This window comes from Magnolia sinica, chromosome 10, assembly GCF_029962835.1.
Source record: "Magnolia sinica isolate HGM2019 chromosome 10, MsV1, whole genome shotgun sequence".
Classification (NCBI taxonomy): Eukaryota; Viridiplantae; Streptophyta; class Magnoliopsida; order Magnoliales; family Magnoliaceae; genus Magnolia; species Magnolia sinica.
Genome location: NC_080582.1, coordinates 80,649,960 through 80,670,123, shown reverse-complemented (window position 1 = coordinate 80,670,123; position 20,164 = coordinate 80,649,960). Strand labels below are relative to the sequence as shown.

Genomic DNA, 20,164 nt, shown 5'->3' with positions numbered 1-20,164 from the left:
AACTAACAGTATGATGTACTGACAAGCTAACAAAAAAAAAAAAATAAGAGGTGTGCTAACCAAAAAAAAAAAAAAGAAGAAGAGAAAAATAAAGAAGAAAATTACATGTATCCTATCTGGACGGCTAGGCATCCAAATATATAAATATGGCCAGAACCCTAAGTAGAGACATTGCTGCTTTTGGTAGTGTAATGCTTGAAGGACTTCAAAATTAAATAGAACACGTCACCAAAAAACCTACTAACTATTAAGAAAATTATTTGCGAAAGCTACAAAATCTCATGCATAGCTACCACCTTTGTAAACTTATAAAAACAAAACATAAAGAATAACTTGAGGATCCACACCAATATAATTACATACAAATCTTTTATCTCAACATTGCTTATCTTATCTTTCTCTCATAAGCATTTATTCTAATTAGTTTTAGTTTCAATTCCTTTACTTATGTCTAATATAATGTTACATCAAGCTTAGAGTTTTCAACATAGTTGCTGCTTCTGCGCAATGCATCACTGCAGTAAGCTAATTAATTAGTATAAATATCTCTGACTCTGATGTTAGATCTCCTAAATTACCAAGTTTTTAATAATTTTCTGATAATGACCTGCTGAGCATATATCATGACTATCCCACGACCATTCACTTCAGAAGTATTGTTAAATCTTCTCCTTTCTTTTGTTGATTGTACGTACACATTTATATTCAGACTAATAAAATTGACATCAAATTCTTTTTTAAAAGTTTTTGTATATTTATTGTTTTTACTAAGAAACACACTTAAGTTATCACTATCCTAAAAAAAATCCATGCTTTTAAGATAAAAAGTTTCTATGGGACTAGCCCTCTCTTTTATGAACCGTTTGATATTTGCCTGATCACTTTAACAATCGGTGATTAAGTAATTAGGCTAATATTCATAGATATAATTCTAATGGGCTATTTAGGTGCGTGAGGTCATAAGTCATTTAATTTAATTTGAGTCAAATATGAATATACCATATTCATCGTTTAACATATTCACACACGTCTAATTGAAATTAGATCATTTGTTTCACATGTGGCCATGCGATTGGAATGAACAACACCAATTTGATCAGTTGTCTTTTGGGATATTTTCTATCTACAATTGGGCCAATGATTTCTACGATCCTGATTAACTTACCAATACACAAATTTCTTTGGTGAGTCATCACCACTTAAAATGGTAGGAATAGGATGAACACATGCTAGTGCATGCCGAAAGAGATTTACAATTCACTTATGTGGACGAGAATGTTGAATAGTAGTTCATCTACGGTGGTACACAGCAGATATATGGCCTAGAATACTGATCTTGGGGCCCACTGTCAGAACCAGAAACGTGTATGATGTTCAGTGGTGAGGAGGAGTACCGGGTAATTTCTGACTCAAGTTCCAAAGTCAAACGTCGGCATATCTTGATGCCAACTGATCGTTTTGGCTTTGGCTGAAGAGTCCGGATCCCGACTCTTGGCTGAAAACACGAACATGTGGCGTAGGGCGCGGATTTGGTACTACCCCCTCCTATCTCGAACTCGGCCCATGCAGGGGCTCTGAAGGACCAATAATATGTATGAGTTTTATCCACACCGTCTATCCATTTTATCATATCATTATAGCATATAGCAAAAAAAAGACATATCCAAGTTCCAAACGGACCACACAATTGGAATTAAAATTTTACCATTGAAAACTTCTTGGGAGCCACGAAAGTTTTGGATGAAGCTGATATTTATATTTTCCTTATTCCAGGTCTATGTGACCTTATAAACAGATTGGATGGAAATTAAAAATCACGGTGGGCCCTAGGAAGGTTTCAACGGTGGTCGTCACTATCACCACTGCTTCCTGTAGTGTGGTCCACTTGATCCTTCGATCTACCTCAATTTTTAATATGTCCGTAAAAAAATAAAATAAAAATAGATGAACGGTGTGGATAAAACTTTTATACATCACGATGGGACCCACAGAGTCTCTGCCTGTGCGCTCGGGACATGCGGGGGCAGTACCCAATCCGCACCCCGCGGGGTATCAGTATCTCGCGGCTGAAATATAATAAAATGGAGAAATTTATGACTGTGGACCCCACCTTTTATCCAGCGGTTTTTATGAAGCACTTCAAACTTAGAATACACACTTGGACCTCCTTGTACGGAGTCAGAATTTCAGGACGAAAATACCCCTCCTTTCACGGCTGTGGCTTTTCCCTCCCATTTCCACTGCTCGCTTTTCCTCTCCCTTTCCACCATTGCTTTCACCCCCTTTCCTCATTGCGTTTCCTATAGCAAGACCCCAAAAAACTCTTTTTGTGGGCCCTCCTCAATCACATTTTGTCTTCTTTTGAAAATGGTCGGTAGAGTGAAGAAAGCACCCAGCACAGGTATATTTTAAACTCAATTGGGCCCACATTTAATATATGTAGTTCCATTTTTATTTTTGTACTAGAGGAAAAGGTTCTATACGGTCGAGCTCATGGGAACTCCCCATGAGGTCGAGCTGTGTGGGCCCCACCATGATGTATGTCGAACATCAACACCGTGAACTTGATGGGTCCCCTTTAAATTATGGGATAGCAGAAAAATCAGCCATATACGGAACTCAGGTGGGCCATACCATCTAAAATCATATGAAGACATGCCTAAAACATATAAAATTATTTGGTGGGGCCCACTTGAAATTTGGATGTGTCCGAAACTTGGTCTGACCCCTCATCCAAGTGGGACACACATTATGGATGGGCTGGATTTGTGAAACACATCTCGATGGGCCCAAAAAATAAATATGAATGTTTTAATGGAAGGTAACCCCTCTCAAGTTTTGTACGTGGTGTGGCCTACAAAAGTCACGAATTAACTTGATTTTTAAGCTCTAGGCCCACCATGTAATGGTGCATCTGACTGATGGGGTGGATGTTTGACATACTTCATGATAGGGCCCACACTGCTCGACCTCATGGGTAGTTCACATGAGCTCGACCATATAAAACCTTTTCCCACACACACGTAAATATACACACGACACATGTGCATGCATGCCCCCGCGCGAGCGCGTGTGTATGTGTGTGTGTGTGTGTGTATATATATATATATATATATATATATATATATATATATATATATATATATATATATATATATATATATATATAAGGCGTTGAGCCCCAAATTGAAGCATATCAAAAGATCAAGTGGACCATACCACGGGAAACAGTGGTCATAATGATTTTCCAGTTTGCCCCACTGAATTTCTAGTTTGCCCCGCTCAATTTCATGCTTGCCCCGCTAATTTTCTAGCTTGCCCCGCTGACTTTCTAACTTGCCCAGTTAATTTTATGTTTGCCCCGCTGATTGTCTAGTTTGTCCCGCTGATTGTGTAGTTTTCCCCACTAAATTGTCTAGTTTGCCCCACTGAATTTCATGTTTGCCCCGCTGATTTTTTAGTTTGCCCCGCTGATTTTTCAGTACGCTCCCATTGTACTAAGTAAACTCAGTTGGGCCCACATTGAATGTATGTAGTATATCCACGCTGTCCATCCGTTTTTCCATCTAATTTTAGCGGTTTAGCCCTAAATTAAAGCATATCAAAAGATCAAGTGGATCATACCATGGGAAGTAGCGGGGTATAATCATTTCCACCGTTGAAACCATAGTAGGCCCAACAGTGATGTTTGTTTATTATCAAACCTATTCATAAGATCATACAGATATGGATCAATAGAAAAAACAATTATAAGCTTGATTCAAAACTTCTGTGGCACCTAAGAAATGATCAACATTAGAAGTTCAATTCAAATTTTCATTTGGTGTGGTCTATTTGACCATTGGATACGTTTATATTTATCGACTCAAGCCATGAAATTATCTGTTAAGTTTGCCCCGCTGAATTTCATGTTTACCCTGCTCATTTTCATGTTTGCCCCGCTGATTTTCTAGTTTCCCCCGCTGATTTTCTAGTTTGTCCCGCTGATTTTCCAGTTTGCCTCGTTGATTTTCTAGTTTGCCCTCCTCAATTTGTAATGGGCCCATGTCTTAGCAGCCTTAGAAAAGGGATGAAGAGGGCAACTCTCTTCCATTGAAACACAGAAACAGGTTGATGAAGAAATTGTGACCATTTCATGAAGAAAATGTGAAAATTTTGCTTACATTTTCATAACATCTGTAAAAAATGTTTGCTGGTAGAATCAACCAACATGGAATCTTTTCCAGCCCATAGGGCCAAAAATCCATTTTTCTCAGATAGTTCTCTCTCTCTCTCTCTCTGAGTATATTGAGAGAGTTCACAATCCAGATGAAATTTACTGGTCTTATTTGTTTGTTGATACCATTTTTTTTAGATGGGCCCACGTCTTAGCAGCCTTAGAAAAGGGATGAAGAGTAAATCCAATATTTAAATCCACAGATTTTAGGATCCATGTCATGACCTTAGAATTGTTAATGCTCTGTTTAATTGGTCCCTTTTTATCAGAAGGTTTAACCAATGAACCATCTAGAAACCCAACCCCTTAGCCTTAATAAAGTGACGAAAACAAAAGGCCCATTGAATAGAATTTTTTGTCATAGAATTTAATAGAAATTCTTTCTAATCACTAGCAGCTATTAAAAGAAAAAATTCCAAATGTTGGAGCAGAGAAAAGAAGATTTTCACCTGTTGGGAGGAAGATAATTTAAGAGATTCAACTTCTTCAAGAAAAATGTAATACAGATCTGAGTTCAACACAAACTAAATCAGTATCCAGTAAAAAAGGAGACTCTATCCATGAGCTAATAAGATCTAGATCTATATCAAGAAAAAATTGTGCAGATCACACTATCCACGAGCTAACTGAAATGTGGATTGATATACAATAAAAAGGGAGGACAAATAATGGTACTTAATTAGAGTTCGTGTTCGATAAAATACTTCGAATTTTTCTTTATTTCTTATGGATTCAAGAGCCATTGCACGTTGCAGATTCAAGGTCCATACCTTTAGAGGAGACATTGTTCTTCGTCTTCACTTTCCCACACCCTTCCCTACGTTATACTTGAAGAGAATTCACCACACATTACCCATTTGCAAGGCATTTACGACGACTTAGAAAATCAAACAGGGCCTTAGATATTCCTAAAGCATATTTTGTCACTTTTCAAATGCACTTAACTATCCAACTCCCCTTTAGTTCTCCTGTTAATTTATTTATTTTTGAATAACACTATTTTTTCGATATCTATTAATTTTATTCCATTTCTTCCATCTCTTAACGTAAATATCCATGACCATTGACCTATGTTGTGTGGTGAATTCTCTTCAAGTATAACGCAGGGAAGGGCGTGGGAAAGTGAAGAGGAAGAACAATGTCTCCTCTAAAGGTATGGACCTTGAATCTGCAACGTGCAATGGCTCTTGAATCCATAAGAAATAAAGAAAAATTCGAAGTATTTTATTAAACACGAACTCTAATTAAGAATCTCTTTAGCATTCCTAATAGTCTACCACCCAAGCGTAGCAAACAAGAAAATGAGCGGGGCAAACTAGAAAAACAGCAGGGCAAAATGAAATATGAGTGGGGCAAACTAGAAAAAGAGTGAAGCAAACTGAAATATGAGTGGGGTAAATAAGAAAAACAGCGGGGCAAACTAGAAAAACAGCGGGGCAAACTAGAAAAACAACGGGGCAAACTGAAATATGAGCGGGGCAAACTAGAAAAACAGCGGGACAGACTAGAAAAACAGCGGGGTAAACTGAAATATGAGCAAGACAAACAAGAAAAACATCAGGGCAAATTGAAATATGAGCGGGGCAAACTATCTGATTTTACTGATGAATTTAGAACTTTGAACATCTTTTCTTTGAGAGTAATGATATCCTACAACCAGTTGTTGGATAGCTCACAATATAGTCCATCTAACCTATAAACCTATTATTTGCCTAGGACATGAGGGCCATGCTAAAGGAGGGACTCACCTTGAAGAATCATTTGGTGAAAAAACCAAGCCATTGTGCATGAAAAAATATCTACATACAATTGATGCAAACAAAAAAATTACAAAAGAAAAATAAGAGATAAGAAGCATAAAAATCTACATGGTTCAATAATATTCCAATATCAGCTATATTGTAAGATAAAACTTACTCTCAACATAACAAGAGTAATTAAGAGTGCAAGACTTGCACCATTCTCACGGTCTTACACTGTAGAAGAATATCATATCAAAGAAGACACGCCTCTCTATGGATAATATTCTCCCTCCTACCGTTAACATATATAGATGGAAATCAATTACTCAAGGCCGATAAAGTTAGACTCCATAGGTATTAAATAAGATAACTGAAAAGAAGTTTCCTAACATGGAAACACCTTACACAGTCTCCACCCGAACACAACCACCACTCTAACAAAAAACAAAAATAAAAATCATTGCCATTGAAACAAGTATTTGCGGGTAAAAAAAAACTGTCCAAAAGCTAATTGCATTGTGTATAGATAGCGCTTGGCTAGAGATCCCCTTTAGTATACTCTCAATTTGCACGAGTTGGTCTAATCAAAATCTTTGATGTACTGGGCCCACTTTTGATTTTGGACTTCTACTATTTTCCATCTTAATTGGCTATCGTACATGCTACAAATAGATGGCTACAACTTTCTCATATGGATCATACCACGGGGTATTACATTACATATTGCGATGAAAACAAAGAGGTATTACATAATCCGATGAACATGATGTATTACAAATAAAACACATTATGGGGCGTAGCAAGCGTAATCGGATTGCGTACTGAGTTAGTCAGTACGCTCCCATTGTACTAAGTAAACTCAGTTGGGCCCACATTGAATGTATGTAGTATATCCACGCCGTCCATCCGTTTTTCCATTTATTTTAAGGGGTTTAGCCCCCAAATTGAAGCATATCAAAAGATCAATTGGATCATACCACGTGAAACAGTGGGAATAATGATTTCCACCGCCGAAACCATAGTCGGCCCAAAGTGATGTTTTTTTGTTATCAAACCTGTTCATAAGATCATACAGATATGGATTAATAGAAAACACAATTATAAGCTTGATCCAAAACTTCTATGGCCCCTAAGAAATGATCAACATTAGAAGTTCAATTCAAAATTTCATGTGGTGTGGTCATTTGAACATTAGATATATTTAGATTTTTCAGCACAAGCCACGAAATTATTTGTTAAGTTTGCCCCACTAATTTTTCAGTTTCCTCCATTGATTTTCTAGTTTCCCCCGCTGATTTTTCAGTTTGCCCCGCTGATTTTCTAGTTTGCCCTATTGATTTTCCAGTTTGCCCCGCTGAATTTCCAGTTTGCCCCGTTGATTTCCTAGTTTGCCCCGCTGATCTTCTAGTTTCCCCCGCTGATTTTTCAGTTTGCCTAGTCTTTAGATAGTATAAGGCTAGGGTACTCCTTAATCTCTATGAGTTTTCATCCATCTCAGCTATGGTGTCATTCCTTCATGATAGACGAATACCTGACTGCAATAGTCAATTGTGAAAACCTTATCTGAGAGCTGGCCAACCAAGAAACTCAATCCTTTGACCACCGTACCATAATTGAATGGTTATCCAACACTACTCTACTCTATCTTTGGATATACTTCATTCTTACCAAGCCACTTAGCAATCCTGTTTAAAAAAGAGAGTATATAATCTTTGCTATCCCCCTCATCTATAGATCCTTGTGATTCTATCCATTTTAGCCCTCATGCCCTCCTCGTCCCCCGAGCGGTTAGAAAGTGGAACTATAAAAGAGCATGAGATGGCGGATTAAAGGAAATAGTTGTGGCTATGGTACGTTGAATCAGAGTGACTTCTCTATGAATTAACTGATGTGCCCGTCACTTCCTGATATGACTGGTGGATATAACTTTTCACTATACCCAGCCACACCCCGCGTACAACCCAACTTCATATTCACCCGCCGCCCGAGCAGAGAGTCGACTATGCTGGGATGATTATTGGACCTACGTGCTTATCAACCAACTATGCTGGGATGAAACACCTCTCGATTGAATGATATAGGTTTTTACCAGCGGAACTAGAACGATTGTTGTAGTGGCCCATGCTACCTATGCACTTTTTTCATTTTTTTATTTTTTTTATTTTTATTTTTATTTTTTACATTGAGAACGTTTTCCCCCTTACATTTTTCTATAATATATAATTATGTAAATATGTACATATAAGTATATAAAATTATTTTTCTATCTTTTAATTCATTTCTTTGTCTATTTATCTAACAAGCATATCTCCTAAACTAAAATGATTTACTTAACTTACCACATATGATTTTTGGGGTAGGAGAAGCTAATTTAGCCAACCAACCTAGTTATTTTCCAAGATTCCATCGGTTCGATGGTCGAAAATCCATTTAATTCAGTTCATGGTTAATTTCAAGCACTTCGCGGTCAAACTAAAAATTCGATGGGACAAACTAGAAATTCAGTGGGGCAAACATGAAATTGAGCAGGGCAAACATGAAATTAGGGCTGGAAGTCGGGCGGGTTGGTTCGGGTTGGTGCTCAAGCCTAACCCAACCCAAGTTTTATCAGGTTGGTGTTTGTATAGCCCAAGCTAGAGATCGGGCCTGATATATCCTGCCCGAGCCCAACCCAATGTCGGGTTGGTCGGGTTGAACCCGCTCAACTTTCAGCCGTACATGAAATTGAGCAGGACAAATTAGAAATTCAGCGGGGCAAATATGAAAATGAGTTAGGCAACCATGAAAACAGCGGGGCGAACTGAAATATGAGCGGGGCAAACTAGAAAAACAGCGGGGCAAACTGAAATACGAGCGGGGCAAACTAGAAAAACAGCGGGTCAAACTGAAATATGAGCGGGGTAAACTAGAAAAATAGCGGGGCAAACTAGAAAAACAACGGGGCAAACTAGAAAAACAGCGGGGTAAATTGAAATATGAGCGGGGCAAACTAGAAAAACAGCGGGGCAAACTGAAATATGATCGGGGCAAACTAGAAAAACAGCGGGGCAAACTAAAATATGAGCGAGGCAAACTGAATTATGAGCGGGGCAAGCTAGAAAAACAGCGGGGCAAACTGAAATATGAGCGAGGCAAACTGAATTATGAGTGGGGCAAGCTAAAAAAATAGTGGGGCAAACTGAAATATGAGTGGGGCAAATTAGAAAAACAGCGGGGCAAATTAAAATATGAGTGGGGCAAACTAGAAAAACAACGGGGCAAATTGAAATATGAGCGAGGCAAACTAGAAAAACAGCGGGACAAATTGAAATATGAGCGGGGCAAACTAGAAAAAAAGCATGGCAAACTGAAATATAAGCGGGGCAAACTAGAAAAACAGCGGGGCAAATTGAAATATGAGCGGGGCAAACTGAAATATGAGCGGGGCAAACTAGAAAAATAGCGGGACAAACTGAAATATGAGCGGGGCAAACTAGAAATACAGCGGGGCAAACTAAAACATGAGCGGGGCAAACAAGAAAAACAGCGGGGCAAACTGAAATATGAGCGGGGCAAACTAGAAAAACAGCGGGGCAAATTGAAATATGAGCGGGGTAAACTAGAAAAACAGCGGAGCAAATTGAAATATGAGCGAGGTAAACTAGAAAAATAGTGGGGCAAACAAGAAAAACAGCGGGACAAACTAGAAAAACAGCAAGACAAATTGAAATATGAGCGGGACAAACAAGAAAAACAACGGGGCAAATGTCGGGTCTCATTTGTCCACGTCATTTCCAAGGACTCAAGCTAACAAGATATACCGGATTTCTCTCTCCCAAATAGACTGCGTGCTATGCTACATGACTTTTTAAAGGAGTAGTCCTATATTTTAGCTTAGTTTTTTAAAGAAAAAAATGAAATTCTTTATGATGAATAATCACGTATATAATTAATAAAATCATAGATAACAAAAATAAGTCCTATATTGAAATATAATAAACTAATGTAATAATAAAAATATTAGCACGTAATGGATTAGCACGTAATTGAAATAACAAACTAATGTAATAACAAAAATATTAGCACGTAATTGAAATATAATAAACTAATGTAATAAGTACTATATTGAAATATAATAAAAATGAAGTTTTTTCTAGTTTTCCCCACTCAATTTCATGTTTGCCTTGCTCAATTTCATGTTTGCCCCGGTGAATTTCTAGTTTGACCACGAAGTGATTCAAATTGACCATGAACTGAATGAAATGGATTTTCAACCAATGACCCGATGGAATCTTAGAAAATAACTAGGTTGATTGGCTAAATTAGCTTCTCCTACCCCAAAATCATATGTAGTAAGTTAAGTAAATCATTCTAGTTTAGGAGATATGCTTGTTAAATAAATAGACAAAGAAATGAATTAAAAGATAGAAAAATATTTTTATATACTTATATATACATATTTACATAATTATGTGTTATAGAAAAATGTAAGGGGGAAAACGTTCTCAATGTAAAAAATAAAAATAAAAATAAAAAAAATAAAAAAATGAAAAAAGTGCATAACACTACAGTTTTAGCTACGGTTATAATCCGTAGCAATAGACCCCAACTCGCTGGTTCCTTTTTTTTTTTTTTTTTCCTTTCTTTCTTTCTTTTTCCCTATTGTTATCCCCACCGATTTTTGTGGGTCCCATTATGAGGTATGTGTTATATCCAAACCGTCCATCTATTTGGTGAACTCAAATTAAGGCTTGAGGTGAAAAATAAGACAGATCTAGCAATCAACTGGACCACACTGGAAAAGGCAGTGGGGAATTGAACGTCTACCATTGCAACCCTTTTAGGGGTTACACAAGTTTTGGATCATTATGAAATTTGTTTTTCCTATTCATTCAGGTCTTTGTGACCTTATGAATGAACTTAGACGGGGTGGATTTCTCACAAACATCACAGTGGGCTCCACCTGAGTTTCTAATGGTTGACGCTCATTCAAAATTGTTTCCTGTAATGTGGTATAATTGAGATTTGGATATACCTAATTTTGGTCTTATACCATAAAATGATTTGAAAAAATATATGGACGGCATGGATGAAAAGTATACAATATGGTGGGGTCCACAGACCAGCGACCGTCCGCATTAGCTGGTGGCAGGGGGAGTACCCAATCCGTTTCCGTCAAAAGGAGGGGTATTTTCGTCCCGAAATTCCGACTCCGTACGAGGAGGTCCAAGTGCGTATTCTAAGTTTGTATTGCTTCGTAAAAACCGCTGGACAAAAGATGGGGTCCACAGTCGTAAATTTCTCTAATAAAATGTTGTTTTTTTCTAAAATGATTCGATAACTGTCAACGTGAGGTATACTGGTAATACTTCCATTGTAATCTCGATCACATGTGTGCTATCGGAGACGCTCATCATGTGGATCCCACCATCTAGATTCCATATCTTGAAAATTAGACCACAAATAAGATGGTAAGGATGATAGAACGTGTGAACCGTTAAGAAGACTGACCAACGGTTTGAATTCGATGCACATGTGTAGTACACCCAATGATCCGAAAGGCCTGATTTTTTAGGCATGGCATCTAGAGAGTAGGAATCGCTTGATGGATGGATCCAATGTTACACATATATTTCTAATTTCCACGTGTGAGGCGAGTGAGCTTACGTAGTGTTGTCCAGCGAGTGCACCTACCATTTCAAGAAGGATAACGTACGACACCGCAGCCTAGAACGACATCGCAAGTTGGGACGTTGCTTCAAATCCTGTGCTTTGAATTCTCTTGGGTAAGGTGATAGTTCACTACCATTTTAGAAATCATGTTGACTTGTCCAGCATGCAGGCGGCGAACTTGTACAACAATCCGGACCGTCCAAATCATAGGCCTCGTTTTGAAATGGGATTTATCCCTATCCAGAAAGTTCCCCACTTGGACAGTCCAGATAAACAGACACCTATGCCACCTGTGTGGTGGATGAATCACCACCATCTTAAAAAATTGTCAACTGACTTTTTTTTTTTCTAATCATTGAGAACTTATATATGTAGGTCCTTCGGGCATTTAGGCCTTCGACATTGGATGGTTCTTGAGTTTCAAACGATGAAGGCAGTTCAACTCTCGTTTTTGTTATTCGTTTGTGTCTGGCTCAGCCCATTATGTGAATTGGGCATGGCCCAAAATTCGACGGCTGTGATCGATGTGGGTGTAGTCCTTGATTTGGAGACGTGGGTTGGGAAGATGAGCCAGGCCTGTATTTCCATGGCGCTCTCAGATTTCTACGCCGCTCGTAATCACAACACGACACTCGTTCTCCACATGAGGGATTCGAAGAAAGATATCGTCGGTGCTGCCGCTGAGGGTATTTTTCACCTCTTTCTCCTATGTTTCGTTGTATAGTTGCCAATCTTGAATTTTTCATTGTTGCTGTTGCTGCTATTGTTGGTTTGTTTCTTAATGGTGTGATGAAATATGGTAGACAGCTATCTCATTCAATGTAGTTGGTAGCCATCTTGGCCACGAAACTTTCCGCGACCCGCTCTACATCAACAAATTAATAGTTCATCAACAACATTGATTAAGTAAAAGGTTTTGTTTTTGTTTTTTTTATTTTATTTTTTGAAAAAGCTCCAATTGCATTGATCTGCTGGAAAAACTATACAAGAGGGCCCGAAATTCAGGCGGGCCCAACAACAAAAAGGGAGAGGCCCACCTATCATGAAACATACACAGAGGAGGGGTAAAAGAAAAATAAAAACAGTCAAACAGCCCTTAGTTCCCTACCCCCACCTTGTCGAGAAACAAGAGACCTTTAGTCAATTTAGGCAGGGATGCCGCTGAATGGAAGACGACGTGGGATTGGCCGTTGCTGTTGCTGCCCCTACGGGCCAAATCGTCAGCCTCACCGTTGGCTTCCTGAGGGCAGTGTGCAAAAGACACCTCCAGCTTGGATTGTCTGTTGGAGCAGAAGATACTAGCCACCAATCTTTGGATTTTCTTCAGTTGAATGGGATTGTTGCTGTTATCTCTTCCAAAACCTATTTGTAGGACACAAATTCAAAACGTCAGGATTGTCTAATTGAGGAGATTTCTGGGCATGATCCTCTACGGTTGGATGCAGTCGAACACTGTTTGGATAACCGAAGCATGGACCCCACTTGTCAGAATTGGCATAAATTCGATGAAGCCTCAGATCACGTATCCTATAATTCCTCTGTTTGTTGTACAAAACCATTTGTCCCTCTGTTTCTCGTATACTTCAAATCATTTGTCCCATGTGTGTTTTTTCTTTGACAACTCTCAGGAGTGGGAAATGAAAATAGAAATCTTCTTCTTCTTCTTCTTCTTCCTCTCTCTCTCTCTCTCTCTCAATACTTTTTACTTGTCTGACACTTGGAAAACTTCAGCTAATGATATAGGGATGAGTAAAGCATGTTACAAGAGTTTATTCATCCATTGGAGAGTTTTCTTATGATTATTATAAATTTTTTGTCTCTTTCTTCATGTGATGGATTAAAGTACCTCTTTATAGTTTTATTTGTAGTTCTATTTGTTCACTGTTTGGAAATCGAGAGCTTAACTTTTATCTGTTTAGTGCCTGTGTGCTAATAAATTTCAATTCATAATGTCCTTTTTTGGAATAATAATGCCTTTCTGATTTCTTTCAACAATATATATGTACCACTACATTGTATTCATTATTACATATATTAGGTCATTGTATGAAATGTTAATGCATATTTGTGGATTGTACTCAAATTATTATGTGCACTTTTTTCCACTCTTACATTTTCCGTCATATATCTTATCTTTCTTTTACTTCTCTTATTTTCAGATTTTTCAATTAAAGTAAGAAAATAAATTTCAGGGGTGTTCCTTGAGTCTTTATGTTACGCATATTGTTATCTAGGGCTCTATGGACACTTGGATGCCTTGCCTCATGTCCGCACCCTCTAACTGGTATGTCTCGCCTCGTGTCTTCACCTTTCCTAAACATCGGTATCATACATGCATGATATGCATGAAAATCCTCACATTACAAAGTTTCCAACATTTGTCGTTTTTGCTTAGCAATGTGCGTGCGTGTTTGTTTTCCTTCTTCTTCTTCTTCTTCCTATTTATTTATTTATTCATTTATAGAAGAGGTGGACTTTGGTTCATCAAGGGGTGCCAATCTTGATGCATTTTCCCTCACTATCATAGCCATGGTAGCATGGTTGGCAAACTCAAATCAGTTGTGTTACCCGAACATGTGCTATGGGTGCCTAGTCTTAAAGTATCCTAAAGTGTTTGGCAAGGCAAACTCCAAAAACCTAGCCATGAAGGACATATATAAATAATATTTTTATAAAGCAAATAAAATAGAACAATGAAAACATAAAAAAGAAACAAAAAAAAAAATCACATAATTCTAATAAAATTTAGATACTAGTTATCTTAGCGTACAAGTAATTGATTAACAAAACATAAAAAAATCACACATAATCATCTCAAGAAATAGTAGTTTGTTAAACATCACTGGCTCTCTTTTAAAAAAAAATTGAGAACCCAACAAAACAAAAAAAAAGAAGAAAAAAAGTGTTGTGCAACACGCCAACAACGCAGTGAACCGAGATCCAATTTCCGGTCTCACCTACAAACGATAAACAAAAAGAAATATAATCTAGAAGTAGAATTAAAGAAACAAACCACAAGACAAGATATACGTGGAAAAACCCCAAACAAGGGTAAAAATAACGACGGGTGCAAAACTTCCACTATGAAGAAAACGAGATTATAGACAATATACTACCTTTTCCTTTGGATGTATAGAGAAAACCCTTTCCCCACACTTTAGAATAACTCCCATAACCTTAAAAAAACCCTAGGGACTCCTATTTATAGTTTAGGCAACTTCCCTTTCATACCTCTGTGAAAACTGACTTAAAAATCCGCAGTCCGTGTAAAATTCGGAAATGAATTACGGAACCTTGACTGGTCGAGCAGACTGCTCAACTGGTCGAGCGGACCCTCGACTGGTCGAGCGGGGGCCTCGACTGGTCGAGCACCTCGAACCCAGAAAACCATAGCTCGCTGGACTTTGAGTCGATCCAGCCCTCGATTGGTCGAGTGGGCCACTCGATCGGTCGAGCAGGGCACTCGATTGGTTAAGTGGCCCTGTCCAGTTGTAACTCCACATCTCAACAATCTCCCATTTGGAGACACATTACTATAAACCTTCGTCTTATACATCCGAAGTACACCATCTCCCCGTCTTCAAGCCTGAAGACCAATCAAAGCTGAACAGATTTCAGCTTCTCCCGTGTGATCGCCTTGGTCAGCATATCCATAGGATTCTCACTTATATGAATCTTCTCCAGAGCAATCGATCCATCTTCTAATAATGAACGTATGAAGTGATATTTGATAGTAATTACTATGGTGATACCAATGCTTGATTTGACGCTAACTTTTTTAGTGCTGAAATTGAGGACAATGTCAAATATATGTGGGCCCTACCAAGATATTTGTGCCTTATTCACACCATCCATCCGTTATCTTAGCTGAAACTAGGGCATGACAAAAAAGATAAGGCAAATCCAAAGCTCAAGTGGACCACACCACATGATTTAGGGTATCAAACACATACCTTTAAAAACGTCTTGGGGCCACTGTTTCCTTCGGTGTGGGCTACTTGAGTGTTGGATTTGCCTCATGCATCAAAATATTAATTATGCTAAATTGGATGGACAAAGCAGATACATCATTCATATATATATATATATATATATATATATATATATATATATATATATATCACCACAAATTTAAACCAGTTCTTTTGAACTGGTTTTCCAAGCAAAAATACAAGTGAATTTTCAAACGGCGTGGGAGAGTAATAATTACTCATTTACAGGTCATTTACATTGGATTCGGAAAATCGAATAGGCTAAAAAATTTCTTTTCGAGTGATGAGGAAGAGTTTGAGTAAGTTTAGAAACTACTCACTATTTTTAATGAATTTACCGAAAAGTTTACTATTTTAAGAAAGTCATTAATTTAGGATTTAAAGCTTACATAAGTTATATTAAAAAGATTTATAAATAGAATTTATTAAAAATATTCATCAATAACATTATTTCTATATTCTTGTTTTTAAAAATTTCTTTAATTGTGGATTCAATAGCTATTTTTGAAAAACAAAAGATATCTCCTCTTTCCTTCACGTAGCTGTTACATCATTTGGCATCAAAGCCCCTACACTAGTTTGTATTAGATTGCGGTTTATCTTTAAATCAATGCCTTCTATTATCATAAATCGCAACATTTCAACGAACAATGCTCTTGGAAGTACTTATGTGACTAACGTGAAGTTTGAGGAATGTTATCGGGAATCAGACATTCAATGCACTAGGTAGAAGCAAGAATTTCTTAGGTGATTTAGGCCATATATTACAAATACAATTGTGGCAATGAATGACCCGTGACCATGAAAGGAGTTTGTGAGAAGTCAATTCCCAACAAGTACAACACTTATGCCCAACTGTAGGCCTTAATAATGTGGAGGCAAGGCTAGTTTAGAGACTTGAATTCTTTTTGGCTAATCAAATGTTGAAGATGAAGGATAGATTTATGCAAACCAAGAAATGCGTCTTGAGAAATCCATCAACGAAGAAGAACAATGAACCTATGCAAATAAAGGAGTGTATCTTGATGAATCTACCATTGAATTATTTAATAAATCCATGGATGGATCAATTGATGGATTCATTATTGGTCTAGAAAAAATATCCATCGAGTCAAAACTTTAGTTGACAAATGAATCAATTGATCAAAGATACGAATGACTTAATAGCTATGGAGATCAATATTCATGATCATCCCATCAAGCTTTAAGCTGATCATCACCATTTTACCTTTGTACTTTTCCTTTTCTACATCTTATGCTACACTATTCTTTCATGTCAAGGTTTGTTATTGTTTGGGGGTGGCATCGATATCGCAAAAACATTTTTAGTTTAAATTTTTTTTAATGAGCGCATAGTTGTACGTGGTGTTCTAATTGTTAATGGTAATTTTAATAATATCATGATATTATTGTTATTATAACATGGGTGATATTGAGACTGTAATCTTTTGTTTCCTTTTCAGTTGTCAACGATTTCTTGACAAAATATTATATTTTGTTAATATTGATAGATGTTTGGATAGTAAGATAAAATGTATGGATATATGAGATTAATAGGATGATTGTACCAGTTATTATTATTATTATTTTTATGACAACACATGCTTTTAGATTTACATTGACTTGAAGCTTATTATGTATGTATTTTTTTTTTTAAAATTTTAATTTCTAATTTTATTAAAAAATTTCACAAATTTTTTTTTTTTTCATGTTTCCTTGATATTTCTATGCATTTTTGATTTTAGCAATATAAATATTATTTTTATATTTTTCACCAACAAAACTTGTAGCGATTCCAATACTATAAATACTATATACCATCACACATTTGGCGATGTAGAACAAATCCAATCCGTTCATTGGAGCAATACTAGTCCCAGAATAATTTTGGGTGTAACCAATAGCTGGGCTACAATTTAGGAAATAAAATATACAACGGAAAAATCTAAGTTGAAGTTTGTTTATTTATCTGACTGCTTCTAAAATCGTAGCCACATTATGAATGGATCATATTTATTTTCATGCAAGAACATCCAGAGAGTCAAATCGACCTTAACAGACGGCTTGGATATTGCACCACCGGGTGGCCGATCCATGAGCTGTCATGTAGGGTTAGCAAAAGTTATATAATAAAAGTGGTCTATGTAACAACATTTTTAGAAAAATGAAAAATTGGTTTAAAAATAGAAATTTTTAAAAACAAAAAAAACATCCTACTCGGAACCACATATATGGGTGGGACCCTAACCGTAGGGCCCACCTCGATGAATGCACTATATATCCAGGCTGTCCATCTTTAATTTTTTTCTTCTAGTTTATTTCAGGATATGGTAAAAAAATGAAGTAGATACAAATTTCAGGTGGACCGCACCACATCAAACGATGGATGTTGAATGCCCACCATTAAAAACTTAATAGGGCCCACCGTAATGTATGTTTGTTGACCATACAACTTGTCGATAAGGTCACAAAGGCCTGATGAAAGGAAAAAAATAAAAATAAATATCAGCTTGATCCAAAGCTTTTGTAGCACGTCAAAAGATTTTCAATGGTCAATAATCACTGTTTCCTGTGGTGTGGTCCACCTGTTCATTTTCGGGATCATGCTATAAGATAAACTCCAAAAATAGATAGACCACGTGGATATACAATGTGTACATTGAGGTGGACCTTATAGTCAGGTCTCATCAACATCACTGGTTCCGGGTGGCAGCTAAGCGGCGCTCACGAGTAGAGTTGGGCATGTCGGACCTGATCCAGTGGATCTGACCCGATCCGACTAGATCCAACCCGATTCGCACCGATTCGACGGCCTGGATCGGTCAGGTTTGAGCCAAATCAGGCAGATCCGATCGTTAATCGGATTGGGTTTGGGTCAATATCAATTCAGACCGGACCGATCCGTAAGGATTCGATTCGATCCAATTCAGGTCGGACTGGATGTATTATAATTAATAATTTACTATTTTACCCCTCACCTATATATATATATATATATATATATATATATATATATATGAAAAAAGTACTATACGCTTGACCGTATTATACCTTCCATAAGGTTGAGTGTTAGCGGCATTGTATAGGGAAACTGAAGAAGCAACCTGTTATTAAAATACCCCTCCACCTCTATCTCTCTCACGTTTATTTTATGCAAAAAGCCTTGTGCTAGAAACTTAGGTCGGGCCTATTGTGATTTTTTTTATTATTTAAATCCACCCCGTCCATCTATTTTTTCATATCATTTTAGGACAAGAGGCCAAAAATGAGCCAGATCAAAGATTCAAATGGGCCGAAAATATGAAGATTGAACGTCCGTAGTTGAAATATTCATAGGGCAATAGAAGTTTTAAATTAGGATAATATTTGTGTTTTAAGTTCATCTCAGTAGAAATATTGCTATGAACGGTATGGATGCAATTGAAACATCATTTTTGACCCAGAGAGGTTTCAACGATAAGAATTTCCCTACCTACCGTTTCCTTTAGTGCAGCCCACTTAAGCCTTGGATCCGGCTCATTTTTGGCCCTATGTCCTAAAATGATCTCTAAAAACTAATGGACGGAGTAGATTTCTCACAAACACTAAGGTTGGCCCTTACCAAACACTATGCCACCTCTGGAATTTCTTAACGATGGAAGGTCGATTCACATTGTTTCCATGATTCCAACCACTTCGTGCGCGAATTAGATACCTACAGGTTGAGTAGCGAGACTGGCTACTGAAGTTACGTCACCAAGTTTCGTGGGCCCCACCATGATGTATGTTTTATATCCACACCTTCCAGGCATTTGGAGATATCATTTTAGGGCAATATGTAAAGAATGAGTTTAACTCCAAAGATCCAGTGGGCCAAACACAGAAAACAGTGAGGATAGTGACACCCACCATTAAAAACTTCTAAAGGCCACAAAAGTTTTAGATCAAGTTGATATTTGTATTTTCTCTTATTTTATGTCTTTTTTAACTTTTGAACAAGTTGGATTTCAAATAAACATTAAAGTGGGCGATGGGATAGTTTCAACGGTGGCAATCACTCTCCCCACTGTTTTCTGTAGTGGGGTCCACTACAGATTTTTATCTGCCTCATTCTTTGACTCATGCCCTAAAATAATATCTCAAAATGGATGAACGGTGTTGATACAACACATACATTATAGTGGGCCCACAGAACTTGGTGACGCAACTTCAGTAGCCGACTCGCTACTCAACCTGTCAGGATTAGCGTACATCCACTTGAACGCGGATTGCATCCTACCCCGCCAACGCAATGTAAGTATTTTATCCACACCATTCATTGATTTTCTCAGATCATTTTAATATGTGAACAAAAAAATGAGGCAGGTCCAAGGCTTAAGTGGACCATAAGGTGGGGATTGAACGTCTACCATTAAAAACTTCTTGCAAACTGGAGAAGTTTTGGATCAAGTTAATATTTGTGTTTTCACTTCACTCACATCTACATGACCTTATGAATATGTTGGATGGTAAAGAAACATAACACTGGCACTTAGAAAGGTTTCAACGATGAGTGTCATTATCAGTGCAGCCTCCTTTGTGGT

The 20,164-nt window shown here is 37.4% G+C and overlaps 1 protein-coding gene across 1 annotated transcript in view; it reads left to right on the top strand.

The window, feature by feature from the left end:
* Nucleotides 1-12,017: 12,017 nt before the first annotated feature.
* LOC131217636 (glutamate receptor 2.7-like) overlaps nt 12,018-20,164 on the top strand; it is a 46,197-nt gene continuing 38,050 nt past the window's right edge. Inside the window, exon 1 of the mRNA XM_058212575.1 lies at nt 12,018-12,296. Coding sequence (XP_058068558.1) covers nt 12,038-12,296 — 259 coding nt within the window. The 5' untranslated portion in view covers nt 12,018-12,037. The remainder of the gene's footprint in view (nt 12,297-20,164) is intronic.